The sequence below is a fragment of the Scatophagus argus genome, chromosome 10 (genome assembly GCF_020382885.2).
Source record: "Scatophagus argus isolate fScaArg1 chromosome 10, fScaArg1.pri, whole genome shotgun sequence".
NCBI classification, from domain to species: domain Eukaryota; kingdom Metazoa; phylum Chordata; class Actinopteri; family Scatophagidae; genus Scatophagus; species Scatophagus argus.
In genome coordinates, this window is record NC_058502.1 from 22474709 (window position 1) to 22490729 (window position 16021).

General features: G+C 39.4%; 1 protein-coding gene across 2 annotated transcripts; it reads right to left on the reverse strand.

Moving 5' to 3' along the window:
* Positions 1-914: 914 nt before the first annotated feature.
* hells (helicase, lymphoid specific) lies at positions 915-15424 on the reverse strand. 2 transcript variants are annotated; one of them, XM_046401565.1, is made up of 23 exons: positions 15092-15424; positions 14553-14650; positions 14117-14223; positions 13608-13730; positions 13464-13505; positions 13349-13376; positions 12586-12644; positions 12454-12495; positions 12029-12256; positions 10683-10865; positions 10236-10379; positions 9049-9245; positions 8191-8284; positions 7781-7942; positions 7214-7359; positions 5544-5688; positions 5191-5274; positions 4479-4598; positions 4133-4249; positions 2290-2449; positions 2019-2115; positions 1801-1877; positions 915-1652 (listed from the first exon to the last, which is right to left on the reverse strand). In XM_046401565.1, exons 1-23 carry the CDS (start codon positions 15097-15099, stop codon positions 1567-1569), a joined length of 2547 nt encoding a protein of 848 aa, XP_046257521.1. In that variant the 5' UTR covers positions 15100-15424; the 3' UTR covers positions 915-1566. The 2 variants fall into 2 exon arrangements, with proteins under 2 accessions (XP_046257521.1, XP_046257522.1); XM_046401566.1 differs by having other exon boundaries at positions 14553-14691.
* Between the last annotated feature and the right edge of the window lie 597 nt (positions 15425-16021).

A 16021-nucleotide genomic window follows, 5' to 3' on the forward strand; every position in this document is an offset into this window, starting at 1 on the left:
TCTGCCTGTTAAAAGGAAGTTTTTCCTCACCACTGTCACCATATGCTTACTCAGTGTGGGGTTTTGCCCTGGGATCTGTTTCTCTCTGATTCTCTTCTGTTTTGTTGTTGTTGTTTACACACCTGTAAAGTGTCTTGAGATAACTGTGTTATGAATTGGCACTTTAAATAAAACTGAATTGAATTATATTGAGACATGGTATTGAACTAAATGCCATCAAATGGCATCACTTCCTTAAACTTAGCCACAGCACTCTCAGATTAGTATCTAGTGGATATATTTTTTTGCTAGTGACCTGTGGTCAAATAACAGAAATTCAAAAATGATTAAATAATGCCACTTAAATATTCAGTTTCAATGTCTGAACGAGGCAGAGAGTGTGACTGTAAGATTGAGTGGGATGTACACAGCGAAGCTGATCTAACAGAGATAAATGCCTGAACAAGACTAAGTTAGAAATGTCCACACGAATATTAAAATCACCTACAATGATAATTTTATTGGTTTTAAGAACTAAACTTGAAAAGAACTCTGGATTCAGATACAAATTCAGAGTATGGACGAGGAGCACAATTCACTATGACAAAATTATCTGTGCTCTTGTCCAGATTCAGTGTGAAAACAATAAGACTTTTGAAAGACTTATAACAGAGTCTAGGCTCCGAGTTAAAAATGGCTGTAATTTCATGTCCTTGGCCACAACTAGTCAGTAATTAGTGAAGGTACTTCGTAACTGCTCTGATTAACCACTGTGCGTAAGGTGGCACAAAAAAAGTTACCCATGTAACCAGTAACGGAGGGGACACAAAAAGAATAAGTAATGTAAAAGCAATCAGTAAGTCGTCACCAGTTTGTGCTACTCTGTGCGGGATCCGTTTATAAAGATAGAAACGCTGGAGGAAAAAACACAAAAGTATCAAATCATATTTTATTTATATAAAAAGACATGAAAGAACATGCTTCACTTGCATGAAAGTGCTTTGATTACAACATTGTTATTCTGCTTTGACTGACCAAATAACAATCAAGAGGACTGTTGAACCGCTGTTAAACAGATGCATAGACCACGTTTGTGTGAAAGCAGAAGATGACTTCTCTCCCTACAAAAACAATGTGTGGAATTAACTCTGAGCTTCACTGGAAACCTCTAGTCCCTGATGATAGTCTTAATGCCACTGTCAGGGAGAGAACAGACAAATATGAGCAACCTGAATATGTTTTTCTTTTTCTTCAAAATGATCATTAAAATGATCAGCAACTGAAAATGATCCCGATGGATTTCAAAAGCCACAATGACAGCCAAAATGTTGTAAAAAGGGTACAGTGGAACAATACCAACAATGTTCAGCACAAAAACAGTACAACAAAAAAAGCTCAGGCACGACTATCAAGGCAGTTAAGGAAGTATAAGACAAAAAAAAATACACTATTCAAAGTCTACAAACAGCAGTTTTAGGATATTTTCTTTAAGTTTCAGTTCTACTACAAGTGACAGCAGTTTTGAGCTATCTAGTTGCAGCAGGAGGAATGTGGTCAAAAGTTTAAATGTGAAGATTTCAAGCAGTCTCAGGTCAATGTGATCTCTGACTCTTTGGCATCGATCACTCTGAAGACTCCCACCTTCTCTTTCTTCTTGCTCTCTTTGTCTTTGTCTGAAAATACAAACAATATTTGGCTAATCAAACAGTTTCCACAGTGTAAATATGTACTTTTGATGTACAGTGATGGCTTTTTAAGGGTTTTAATCAAAGCAAGGAGAGGATCTTTATATCTGTTTTTCGTAATGGTGCATCTCCTCACCCAGCAAGTCACTGCGATCCAGCAAAACCTCCAGGTCCTTGTCGCTGATCACCTTCCCCCTTGATGCTTTCATTTCCCTGGGTGGGACAAAGAGTACAACCAAATGTTACTTTCCGCTTGTTTTGAAAGTTGAGTCCCACAAAATACATGCCCATTTTTAGTTCTTATTTCCATTCTGTAATCATTGAAACTTGTCAAAGCAGAGGATGATTTCTTACTTCTCAGCGCCTCTGGCTTTGAGCAGCTCCATCAGCTCATCTAGATCAATGCAGCTTTTACTTTGGTTCAGCTCTGCCTTTCCTCCTTTGAACTTATCTATGGAGAAAAGCAATGCATGGAAAGAAGCAATCATCCAAAGCCCACATTTGTAACTTGTCAAGTCTTGCAATTCAAAAAGCGGTGCAGTGCAGGTTCACATTGGTTTTTGTTACAGAAAACAGTATTTAGAGCTTGTGTGTCTGGGTATCTCAATAAAGCGAAGCCACTCACTCTTGTGGATGACCATCTGCTCCAGCTTCCTCTTGGCCGAGGCCCTCTCCAGGATCTTTTGGTCAATAGTGTTGGCTGTGACCAGGCGGTACACGACCACTGGTTTGGTCTGCCCAATGCGGTGACAGCGGTCCTGAGCCTGCAGGTCTGCCTGGGGGTTCTGAAAGGGGAAGGAAGCATCACCACACACGGACTTAACACGACATGTACGGGGAACACTTAGAATGTTAACAATGTTTCAGTTTACTATGAATGTACATGACAATAAAAATGTTTTCTGGTTTTGACAAATCTATGTTCAGTAAGTGAAAGATTTTCAGTTTAGAAGTACATAATAACAGCTGAGATGATGGATGAGGATTGAGCTCAGCACAGCCATATTCTGAAATAGTTCACAACTGACAGTACTGTGCAAAGGTTTTAGGCACATGTGAAAAAATGCTGTCAAAAATATAAATAATAATTGTCTATTTTTTATCAATTTACAAAACGCAAAGTGAGCGAACAAAAGAAAAATCTTGGTGTAACTACCGTTTGCCTTCAAACCAGCATCAATTGTCACACTCGCACAAAGTGAGGGATTTTGTAGGATTATAGTCAGGTGTATGATTAACCAGTTATACCGAACAGGTGCTGATGATCATCAATTTCACATGTAGGTTGAAACGCAGTCATTAACGGAAAGAGAAAGAGCTGTGTAGGAGGCTTAAAGGAGGAACAGCCAAACTCTGCTACCAAGGTGAGGCTGTGGAAGACAGTTTCATGTCACAGGTCATACACTGTGGCAAGACTGAGCACAGCAACAAGACACAAGGTAGTTATACTGCATCAGCAAGGTCTCTCCTAGACAAAGATTTCAAACCAGACTGGGATTTCAGGATGTGCTGTTCAAGCTCTTCTGAAGAAGCACAAAGAAACAGGCAACATTGAGGATTGTAGATGCAGTGGTCAACCAAGGAAACTTAGTGCAGAAGATGAAAAACACATCAAGCTTATTCCCCTTCAAAATCAGAAGATGCCCAGCAGTGCCATCAGTTCAGAACTGGCACAAACCAGAGGCACCCAGGTACACCCATCTACTGTCCAAAGTCTGGCCAGAAGTGATCTTCATGCAAGAGCTGCAGCCAAAAAGCCATACCTCATACATGGAAACAAGGCCAAGCGACTCAACTATTCACAAATCATAGGAACTGGGGTGCAGAAATATGGCAGCAGGTGCTCTTGACTGAGGAGTCAAAACCTGAAATATTTGGTAGTTTGTTCGTCGAAGAGCTGGAGAGCGGAACAATAAGTGCAATGAATATAATGAGTGTCTGCAGACAACAGTGGAGGTTTCTTGAAAATTTCGGGCTGCATTTCTGCAAATGGAGTTGGAGATTTGGTCAGGATTATCCATCAGGGAGGCGTATGATTGGCACCAAATTTATTCTGCAGCAGGATGACGACCCCAAACATACAGCCAATGGCATTAAGAACTGTCTTCAACGTAAAGAAGAACAAGAAGTTCTTCACAGAAGACGCCTGGTTAGTTTTCGAAGATGTTTGGAACAACCTACTCAAAAACTGACACCACTGGCAATGGTGTTTTGAAGGCAAAGGGTGGTCACACCAAATACTGATTTGATTATAGATGTTATAGATATAGACTGATTTGATTATAGATATTGATTATATTTCTCTTCTGTTCATTCACTGCATTTTGTTAATTGATGAAAATAAACTAATACTTCCATTTTTGAAAGCATTCTTAGTTTACAGCATTTTTTTTTTCCACACCTGCCTAAATCTTTTGCATGGTACTGTATTTTTGGAAATATATCCAGATATTTAGAGCTGCACCCACCCAGTCACTGTCGAAGATGATGGCAGTGTCAGCAGCTGTGAGATTGATTCCAAGTCCTCCTGCCCTGGTGCTGAGCAGGAAAAGGAACACCTCTGGATCTTTGGAAAACTTGGTCATCTGGGGGAGAAGAAGAAGTCCATGATGCAGTAGCATGGGAATAATATAGCTGTAACTAAACAGGAAATACAAGAAACACTCTGATATCCACAGAGGGTAGCAATTTAGTTGCTTGCCAATTCTGGATTCACATTAAAGTTATAGTCCCAGAGCCATCCCACAGTAACCTGCTCACAATGCTTTACGATACACAGAAATGAAAACGTTATTTAACTTGTTTAAAACTCACGTTTTCCTCTCTGTCTGCATATGACATGCTGCCATCCAGTCGGCTGTACTGGAAGCCCCGCAGATAGCAGTAATCCATCAAAAGATCCAAGATGGACGTCATCTGACTGAAGATCAGGACCTGCATCATAACAACCAGTTACAAATACAAGTCAAGAAATATGCTGGTATGAAATAAACAAACAGCATGGGCAGAAGATTGTTGACACACAGCAACACCGTATCAAGACCATGTACAGTTCCTTTCACACTGTACTTTGGAATGAACCGGAAACCAATCAATAAGGCCATTTTGTTTTGAACAAAGAAAATGTTTAACAAATACTTAATCATTTTTGGATATTGATTAATAATGAAATTTGAATATAAGCATACACTGAGTAAATAATTTTGTGCATTTTTAAAGATCTGCATCTGGGTGAATGTTAACAGCTACAACAAGACGTAGATAATATAGCTACCACCTTCACATGTGTGAGTTACATGCTTCGGAACTTGTGTTTGAGGTTCATTGCTTCAAGGTTCATTAACATGAATACCTTTAATTGGATTCTGTCTACGTTGGTCAAAATGTATATTTAAATCAAATTAAAATTGGAATTTGAAAGTCACGTTGTGGTTTGATTACATAAAATGCTTTATGTGCTTACTCTCTCAGTTCTTTGTTGGGCCAACACTTCTGCTAATAAAGTGATGTGTGTTTTTTTATATACCTTATGTCCCCTTTTCTTCAGTGCAGGCAGCAGCCTGTCCAGTATAAGGAACTTCCCAGAGCTCTGCACCAACTCTTCATCAATCTGCAGGCACAAAAGCAGGACATAAAGCACATGAGAGGAACAAAAAGGAAGAACACAACTAACTGCCTGTCATATCAACAGTCCTTTTTTTATATAAATACAACTACTGCTCAGTTCCTGTTCTTCCATCCACCTTCATTCTGAAAGCAACGTATTGCAACATTTCTATCAGCAATGGTGATACAACAGCTGATAAGCACAAACACTGGGAACAGCACCTGTAGCATCTATGTTACTGTAACAAACAAGTACATGTGACCCCATGTTACCTTGAAATCTTGCGTGGCAGGGTCGAGGGGGTACTCCACCAGGTAGGGGTGGTTGCAGCATCTTTTTAGCAACATGAGAATGTTCTGCAGCTTGAGGTTGATTTGGGCGTTGAGCGGGCTTTGTACATCCAGCACCAGAGGGGAACTAGAGGAGACGAGAGAGAAAATAGGAGCACATTCAATCTCATGCAATCAAGGAGATCAATTTTTGGAAAGGACATGCATCCATAACATGACAAGGTTTGTTAAACAATCAGCACTCCGTACGAAAGGCTACAGCACAGCTGAGAAAGAAAGAACAGACTATCAAGTACAATGAAAATAAATTATATACTGATCAGCCGCAACATCAAAACCACCTGCTTGATATTTTGTAGGCCTCCCTTGTGCTGCCAAAACAGCTCTGACCTGTCAGGGGAAGGAAAACAGAACCTCTGGGAGTACTTTGTGGTGACCGTCATTGGAACGTTGGAACCTTTTGGGTCTTGTGCATTGAGAGTGGGAGGGTGACTCAGGCTATTCTGGTACATCCCAAAGATATTCAGTCAGGTTGGGATCTAGGGAGTCTGCAGGTTGTCATGGTCCTCGCTGACGGGAAAAGCTGTTGCCATAAGGGGAGGAGGGTATTGTTCTCAGCAGAACATTGCTATGTAAACAGATGATTAATGTTATTCACTTCACCTGTCAGTGGTATTAATGTTGCGGCTGATTGGCATATAGTAACATGACAAAGAAATAAAATTCAAAGTGGAGTAATGCCCCAAGCCCTACCAGGCAAGCAATATACACTACCAGTATACTAATCAGAATTCTGTGGTAAACAGTAGTAGTTAAACAACCCAGAATGTGTTTCATATTTCAGATTGTCCAAAGTAGTCACATTTAGCCTTGATGCCTTAATGTGTTTTAGACCGTCGTTTGTCTTGTGCAGAGGAAGGGTGGTTACAGAGTCAATAGCCCTATTAGGTCTACTACAACTGCTGTACAAATCCATATTATGGCAAGAAACACTCAGTTAAGTAACGAGAAATGGTGGTCGAATTGCGGGAAGGAAGCCATTACTTTGGAAGAACAAAAAGAGGAAACTTGCTTGGGCCAAGAAACTCAAGGAGTGGACATTAGATCAGTGGAAAACTGTCCTTTGGTCCTGCGAGTTAAAATTTGAGATTTTTGGTTCTAATCGTCTTTGGCAGATGTAAAGAGGGTGAACAGATGGTTCCTGAATGTGTGGTTCCCACTGTGAAGCAAGTGGTTCACATGGTGATGGTGGTGGGATGGGTTGGACTGCAGATTGAAGAAAAAGCAGCCAACAAGTATTCAACACCTCCAGGAACTCCTTTAAGATTGTTGGAAAACCATATCAGGTGACTATCTCATGAGGCAGATTGAGAGAATACAAAGAGTGTGCAAAGCTGTCATCAAAGAAGAAGGTGGCTACTTTGGAGAATCGAAAACATAAAACATATTCTGGGTTATTTAACACATTTTTGTTGACTTCATGATTCCATATTTGTTCTCTCATAATTTCAATGTCTTCAGTATTAATATACAATGTCCAAAACAAAAATAAAGAAAAACCATTGAATAAGAAGGTGTGTCCAAACTTTTGACTGCTGGTGTAGTTACAGTCAATTATTTCTGAAGCTGAGATGTGTGTAGGCAGTGCTGACCTCTGCTGCTCAAACTCTTTACGGACAGTCTCCAGATATTTCTCCAGGTCATATGGTGTGTCTCCATCCGTTTCTTTGTAGTTCACCACCTTTCGACTGCGACGCTTTGGCCTGCCACTCGATGTCAAAACTACAGGAGCTTCCGTCTGAATAAACCAGGAGATCAGACAATTTCCATCACTACTGACACTTTGTTGATGATGATCATAAACTGTCCAGTTTAGTTCAGTTTAAGCACTGCTCCAAAAAGGCAAGGCAGGTATATTTGTAGCTCACTTTTCAACAACACAATTCAACGTAACTACAGTAAGACATACAAAGAAATATCGAATGACATATCAAGACATGTCAATAGCAGTAAGAATAATGTCAATCTCTCAAGCCAATAATGGAAACAAACACCTTTGTTCAGGATCCCTAAAACCTGTTTTTTTTTTTTTTTGGAATACTGAACAAGAAATGTACAGAGTGAGACTTGAACTCAGTCAGTCAACATATAGATTGGTACACCTGAGATCAATTTACAGTCCACACCTTGTCATAATGCTTTGTGCTACAAGATGTTACCTTTTCCTGGCCCAGCATCTTGGCAATGGTTTTGTTGACCACAGCAGTGTAAAAGACTTCCTGTTTGGCTGTCAGAGGAGCATAAACGACGATCTCCTTCTTAGGAGGAACCTCCAGCGTCACATCTGACTTCAGCCTCCTCAGCAGGAATGGAGTCAGAATCTGAAACATTAGATAGTCTTTAAAAACACTTTTTTTTCTGTATCCCCAAAATCCCTAAAAGTAAGGAGACCAATCCAAGTGTCTTATCTCTCATCCCACTAAACTTTTAACTTGAATATTTAGTGATAGTCTGATGCTATTTATATGCTATTTCTGAGCAGTCACATTAAAACACACAAAATGAATACACTAAAGTGGGCTTTACAGTCTCATGAGGGCACTGTGTGGTGATGGTTTGGAGGACTAACCTGGTGTAACATGCTCAGGATGTTCTGCTCGCGCTCAGCAGCCACCACATTCTCCGCCTCACCGAGGGAGTCAATGTCAAACCACGACTCAAAGCTGCACAGCAATAGTCAACAGGAGAGAAATACTGAGCAGTGCATTAGCAACACAAATGAATGGAATGGAATGTCAGACTGCACAGCATGGGTTTACTGAAAATTCTACTGAATGCCATTTGTGGGTAAATTAACATTACTTCAAACAAATACAACAGTTTTATAAACAGGTTGTTATTCAAGCTGATTCAAGCTGTTCCTGACTGATCAAAGATTATAGCTATGAGGTCATTTATCAAGATTCAAGATTCAAGAGTCTTTATTGTCATTATGCAAGCATAACGAAATTTTGTGCAGATTCTCAGCTTCAAAACACACTTATAAATAGAAAAAAATAAAAAATTGCACACCTTAGAAAAAGATATAAAAATATATGCAAGTGGCTTGCTCAGTTCTTACACTCACTTTAAATCTTAAGGTATCGTCTTAAAGTTTGCGCATGGCATCACACGACTCAAGGGTCCTTACACTAGGCGTATGCTTTCATTAACTGGTGGCCAAATGTTTTCACCTTTGTGGAAAATAAAGTTGTATTCTATTCTGTTTTCCAATCTTTGTACTAATCAAAACCCCACTGTGCATTTGGCTACAACTGGACTCATGTTGCGGCACTGAAGTCTGTGTTGAACTAGATCCAAACTCTGATGAAGTTCTTCACATGAAACCGTCAAAAACTGTGCAGTGTATTGAAACTGAGCAATAGCAGTACTGTGATCAACCCTTAACATTTCCTAAAGTAACTGCAGAACACACATGACTCCATACCTCTTGAGGTCATCAAAGACCTCTGGCAGGAGGAAGTTGAGGAGGGACCAGAGCTCAGCCAAGTTGTTCTGCAGAGGAGTGCCTGTCAGCAACAGCTTGTTGTCAGTGGGCAGAATCTTCAGCTCCCGCACCAGCCGACAGTTGAGGTTTTTGATCCTGTGTCCTTCGTCCACTATCAGGTACTTCCACTGGAAGCGCTGGAGCAAAAAAACAGACGGAGCCTGGCTTCTTATACAATGCATGACATGATGAGACATTCATGACAAGAGAAAAACTCATCTGTTCAGACTGCACTTTGGCTTGTAAGGAAACAGTTCCTCCACCACAAAGTCAAGCTGTAGTTGATGTCCATGTCTGCTTGTCCAGACTCATAAAAAATGCAGTGAAGAATTTGAAGGAATTAGATAAAATGTATTAAGTATTCTTGGCGAAGTTATCACTGTATGATCAGTAAGAAACATGCCGTCTTCACTTACAGACTATTTTTCCAGAGGAGTACAGAGGACTGAAAGAGAGCTTTTTTTACATCGTGCAATGACAATCGTGCAGTGAGTCACCAAGTGAAGTGATTATTGTACAAGTTCATTGAGAGAAAAAACAAAGTGAAATTTCTCGTATGTGCTCAGAGGCTTGGACAATAAAGATGGCTCAAAGAACAAAAGGTTGCAGCCACGGCAGTAAACAAGGTTTCAAATATGAATGTCCCAGCAAAGAGGCTATAAATTCTACAAGTGAATATCCTGGTCAGAATTTAGTTAAAGTCGGCTGGACAAGATGGCTGTAGGGGCGGGTTACTAGCGGTCTGGATCAAAAGTGGTTAACAGGCTTCACTAACATTTAGCACCAGAGCTGGGAGTTAAAGCAACCAACAGGAAAGAATTTGTTCCTAACTGGGAAATTAGAGGTCCTATCACTTTCTATATTCATTTTAGGAGAGCAGATCATTTTGAGACAAGACCTGGGTTGCAAAAGTATGGATAACCTGTTGTGTTGTCACCCATGTTAATATGTGCAATGAAACAGCTTTATAAAATAAATAAATAAATGAACACCACAAAAAGTGCAGAAACGCAGATGACAAAATTCAGTCTACTGATAAAAGGTCCTCATAGTTAAAATGATGTCTTGGTCAGGTGTAATGTGTTGTAATCACTGTTTGTTTGGTGAAAGATGAGCAGAGATCCCACCTGGAGAAATTTTCTGTCAATCATGGAGATCTCAAAGGAGGTGACGACCACAGGACACATGCTGAGGGGCCCCTGAGGTCTGCGGATCTGCTTCAGGAGCTTGGCCCTCTCTGCCTGGGGGCCATGGTAGAGCAGCACAGACACCTGGCACAAACACATGACAATGCTCAGACTGCTTACTTACAGCAGCTATGAACACACTCGATGTTAGTGGTCAGTATCATTCACTACTGTTATGACAGCACACAGCTGGCTGATGAGTTCATAATTGTAATGTTCATTTCAGAGTTTGGGTGTGGGAAATATGATACTTACCTGCCTACCTGCCTACCTATTTAAATACTGCAGTTCCTAATGTCAAGTTTTGTTTCAGTGACAAGTCAAGACTCATTTAAACCTTCCCAAGCCTGATGAGACGAGGGTCATCACAATAACACATCCTCCTACCTCTGGTGTGAAGCGCTTGAACTCATTGATCCAGTTGGGCAAAGTAGAGAGGGGAGCCACCACCAGGAAGGGGCCCATTACTTTCTTTTCTATCATCATGGCGATGTGGGCAATGCACTGGATGGTTTTTCCCAGTCCCATCTCATCAGCCAGGATACCATTGATGCCATTCTCCCACAGCATCTGACACCACAGAAGGACAAACAGAGGCTGCTGGTTTACACTCAACAGTAACTTTAACACCAGGTGAGGCATTCAATGGGTCAGGGGTCAATGGAGATTGATGGGACCTGCTGTCAAGTGGTCAGAAAATTATAGAATTTTCAACACACACCGGTACTATTAATCAATATTATGCAGGGAAAATAACTTCTAATTTTAAGTCTTCTAACAGACACCTTATGGAAAATAAACAATATTGAAACACTGTTACAAAAGGTGGCATATACTGTATATCTGCACCTTTACTTCAATAAGCAACTGAATGAAGTAGAAAGCTGTCATGGGTGACACACTGGCTGTGTCGCATCATCTCATGCTCATAGCACACAATGAATATCATATACAGTGATGTATTCAGGGTATAGTCACCAGCATGTGACCCACACAAGAAACTAAAATCTAATATCTCTGTAGCACATTTTTCCTTCACCATCCTAAAAAAGCACATTTGTAGCATTTTTTTTTTTTAATTTTTAATTTTTTATTCTATTCTATTCTATTCTATTTTTTTTAACTTTTATCTTTTATCTTATTATTTGTGTAGATTTGTACATGTCAATTGTATTTTTGCACAGTTGTTAAAAGGATTGTTGTTTTTTTCATTTCACTGTGGATGCACATCCACATGTGACAAATAAAGAATTCTGATTCTGATTCTGATTCTGATTCACAGATCTGAATGACCTCTCCAACCTGATGACATTTTTTAACAAAACAAGTAAAGAGACTTCTCTGAAAATGTACATTAACCTTTGGGGGGAAAAAATGCTATTTTTAAAATCACAAATAACATTTTATTTAGCTTGAAGCCAACATGAAATGATATGTATGTCCTTATGAAAAAAATGGAAAGGAAAATGGAAATCTGGACATCTAGCATACCACTATAATGGAGGTTCAAGTTCCAGAACGCCTACTAAACGAAACTTTAAGTGAGACTATTTCGTCAACTACTGTTGCCAAAGTCAAAATGAACTTGAAATGAAACTCAGCTTCACTTGAATTTGTTATTTATAAGTTCTGTTATTCTGTGTTTTATTAACTGGACTAAGCGGACTAAAACAATGTCTACCTGGAACAGAGTGAGAGGGAACCAAATGAACAAATAATAAAGTCATACTAACCCTCAGCCACTCAATGCCTTCGATCTGATACCACCGCATCACGCCTCCCGTGAAGAGCTGTGGCTGCTGGGCGGGGACTGGCTGGCCATTCACCTTCCTGTGAGGATGCAGGAGATGCTTGGCATTGTCTCGCACTGTCTCCGATAGGCGGTTCTTGATGTCTTGGTTGGAATCACTCATCTTCTCAATATCCTCAGCTTCTAGTTTTTTGTGGGTCAGTGTTTCATCCTGAAATCAAATGTTTGACATAAATACCTGTATGGATGGATGAGTTATATTTCATGAGCAATGCCTACTTATCTTGATACAATTTAAAATAAATCCTGCAGTGTCCAAACACTTCCATTCCCCATTCTCAACTATCAAGAAGTCTTTACAGCTCCTCTACCCAGAAGAAAAAGACTCATAATGAAATAAAACTTTACCGCTTCCTCCACTTTGGCTTTCTTAGCTTGTGACATTATTTCCTGGAAGACATGATCAAAAAGAACCAACGTGAGCAGATCAGTAAATGAGAAATCTTCAGAACAGAAAAAAAAAGTCAAATAATATCTTACCTCTTTTGACATGACATCTGCTATTTTATAGTCTTCGTCCCTGCTCCTCTTCTTTTTATCTAGTGCAGCAGGAAACATTAAACACATGTGGATTTGGAGCTGACATAACCAGGGTTTAGTATCATCTATGGTGGCCAAGAAAGGTCAAACATATTACTTAAGAAATTAAGAAAGCAAATTAAGAAAACACCTTCATCAATTTGACAACACACGTGCAGCATTTTTTTTTTAGGATGGTGAAGGCAGGACTCACACTACCCGGTCCCTGATTTCGGTCCACTTATTGTCTTTAATAGAAACAAACATGTTCAAACAATGGTGTTCAAGAGTTAGTGCTCTCACCACTTTTCTCCAATATGCTCTGTTGTGGTATTTGCAATTTGTTTTTGTTTTTTTGCAAAAACTGTGTATTTCATCTCATTTCCTAAATGATGTGTTGTCAAATTGATAAAGATGCTTTCTTAATTTGCTTGTGTTTTGAAGAAGAAGAAGAAGAATCAGCTTTATTGACAGTATATATATATTTACATACACACACTGAATCCGTCTTTTGCAGATGACCCATCCTTAGTTGAACACACACATGCAACACCCGGCAAATTACATCCACGGCTGTCTATTTATATGTACTTTCTTAAGGTGCACTGTGTCATGCTCTCTGCAGCCGCTGTAATAATCACTTAAAGTATTAAACTGTAATCACTGGGAGATTAACCAACTGTTTTCTTTAAGTAGCAGAGCAAATATCAGAACATCTTCTCACCTTTCTCAGGCTCTCCAACATTTGTGTTCTGCATTTAAAAGAAAAAATGAACTTTTATGAATAAGGTTTGAAGAATTATGTATTTATTTATTTATTTCATTGAAATTTCAGTCACCTTCTTGGCCTTTTTTTCAAGTTTCTCCTTCCTGAGTTTCTCCTGAAAGCACAGAAGAGAGAAAATGAAGTGCTAGCAGTGATTCATCCTGTGGCCAGCAGATGACCTCACAGCACAGGTAGTTATTGTTTCCGCATACCATACCTCATTCTGTTGTTGCTCCATTTTAGTCAGTAGGAATTTAGAGTAGATGTTGCTCTTCTGAAGCAAATGCTGCAGTCTCTTGAACCGCATGTTATGAGAATCCCTCTGCCATGACTCCCGAGCCTAATGGTGAGTGTTGCAGAACAATCTTGCATTAATGACAGAGACTATGTTGGGTAAGATTAGGGCTGTATATCATTCAAACATACTTAGAACTAGTGCTAATTCAATTCTTTGTACCTACACCAAAATCACATTTTTTATTCAATTCCTAACAGAATATGGACTCCTACAATCCACTTATCATTAACAAAGAAAACACAAGTTTTAACACATTTAAGTTAAGTTTTAACACATTGCTTGGAAAAACTGATAAATGTTTTATTTATTAATGAGCTTTTAATTAGGCACTTTTAACAATATCGTAAGTTTGACCCAGTTTTACAAAGTACAGTTGCAGTTTCTGAAAAAGGAGAACACACATGCTGAGGAATTAATAAACAACAGACCTTTTCCATCATCTCCTTTTCCTTCCTTTCTCCTTCCTCCATCAGCTGCTTCTCTTCCTCCTCCATTTCTTTAGTGATGACCACTTCAGACTTCTCAGATTTCACACCTTTTGAAGAACAAGTGACAGCAAAGCTGACGGTTACATCAGCTTGTGAAGAGAGTGCACAGCCCAATATAACTCCATGATATCGTTGGCTAATAGGAACAGTTTCATAACTTTTCAAAGCTGATTTGCTTAAGATATGAAATGATGCCCCAATCCTAATGAACATTTTTAATAAAGTTAGCAAGGAGACTCCAGATAAATTCCTTAATTCCCTCATTATCTTAAACTTAAATGAACTGACAGTAACACTTAATTATTCAAGCTTGGATTGACTGAAGAAACCCCCCCCCAGTAAGCTCCTGTGGGAGGCTGGGTGCTTTAAGACTGACCCTCTGCAGCTCCAGTCTCCATGGCTGTGCCCAGCGGCTCCTCAGACTCATCTGGTTTGGGGCAGTGAGGGGACACACTTCGACTTTCTTCCTTCATGCTGTCAGCATCAGGAAAAATGCAAATGAATCCCTGGGCCTGCTGGTTTTATGGGAAGTAGGACTAACTCCATTCACATGTTTGAAAATTCAAATATGCATTCTTTTAAATTCTGTAAAGGATTCACTTAGCAAGAGACCATCGGTGAAAACCACATTACCTTGTGTAACTATGTTACATCATACAATAAGAAACATGCAAAACACATGGCAGGTATGTGTAGTATCTATAGACACAATACACGATGTGGTTTTCGGCCTTTAGGACCTTCAAGTTAAAAAAAAATGTCAGATTAATAGTTACGTTGGCAAATGAATCATCCTTCAACAGATAATGTTATTTTAGTAACAATATTGAAACATTACTTCAAATTGTGGAAAGTTAACACTGACCGACTGTTTGTGATCTTAACGGAAATAAAAAGCAACTTCAGTGAGCTTACCTGCTCATTGTTGGTAAAAGCAAAGCGATAGCTTGAGCTACTGCGGCTGATGAAAGGTTTTAAGTAACTACAGAAAAAGTACTTTACTCGACAAAATAGCAATTTCTCGCGAGTTACACAAGGTTGTTGTTGCAGTCATATAACTTCAAAACAGATAGAAATTTCTGAAAGTGTAAGGTGGCATATGTTCCAATAACTTCCGAAACTATCACCTTATCTAAACCTATGAAAATATGTTTTATAAAACTGGTTTAAACCCCACGTTAGTACTCTGCAGCGAGCACAGCGTCTGTTCTTCACCAGGGTAAGCACCAAGGAACAGGCAATGTAGTTCGGTCAATAGCTTTCAAAATAAAAGTACTTAGCGACCCTTACGGTACAGAGCTGGTTTGCGTGAGGTCGTGAATTTCTTTTATTTTGATAGCAATATTGTTTTCCTGCTGCCATTTTCTACATGAATTCGGCTAACTTGACACATCTGGGGCCATTAATTGTGGGCGGAGCTATTCATTTCGCGCCAGTGAGGACGAAACCACTACTGATAAAATAGGGTAATATTTGATTCGGATGTGAGTATTGCACTATTTTAGAAGTAAATACGACTATCATGATACAAATTACAAGTGAAAATCATTTAACAATGAATTGAAAAAAATATTCACAGACTCCATAGCATTTCATAAACAGAGAAAACTATTTAACAACATAGCCACCCCTCTGAGTGGAAGGATGAGAACACCGAATCTGACATTTCCCGCGAATGTAGGTTGCTAGTAAGGGTTAAGACAAGACGGTCACGATTTTCAACGGTGATTTTTAAGTGTTTATTTATTTCCCATTATTTTAAAGAATAGCTGCAAACAACAATTCATCAAAAAACAAACAACCCCGCCCCCCCCAAAAAAAAACCAAAAAACAAACAACATATTT

Bases quoted from the DNA above. Each gene is read 5' to 3' on its own strand.
- hells (XM_046401565.1), bottom strand. The intron at 13,377-13,463 runs GTGACTGAAATT...TTTTAAATGCAG, and splicing joins TTGAAAAAAAGGCCAAGAAG to AACACAAATGTTGGAGAGCC. The intron at 7,360-7,780 runs GTAACATCTTGT...TGGTTTATTCAG, and splicing joins AGATGCTGGGCCAGGAAAAG to ACGGAAGCTCCTGTAGTTTT.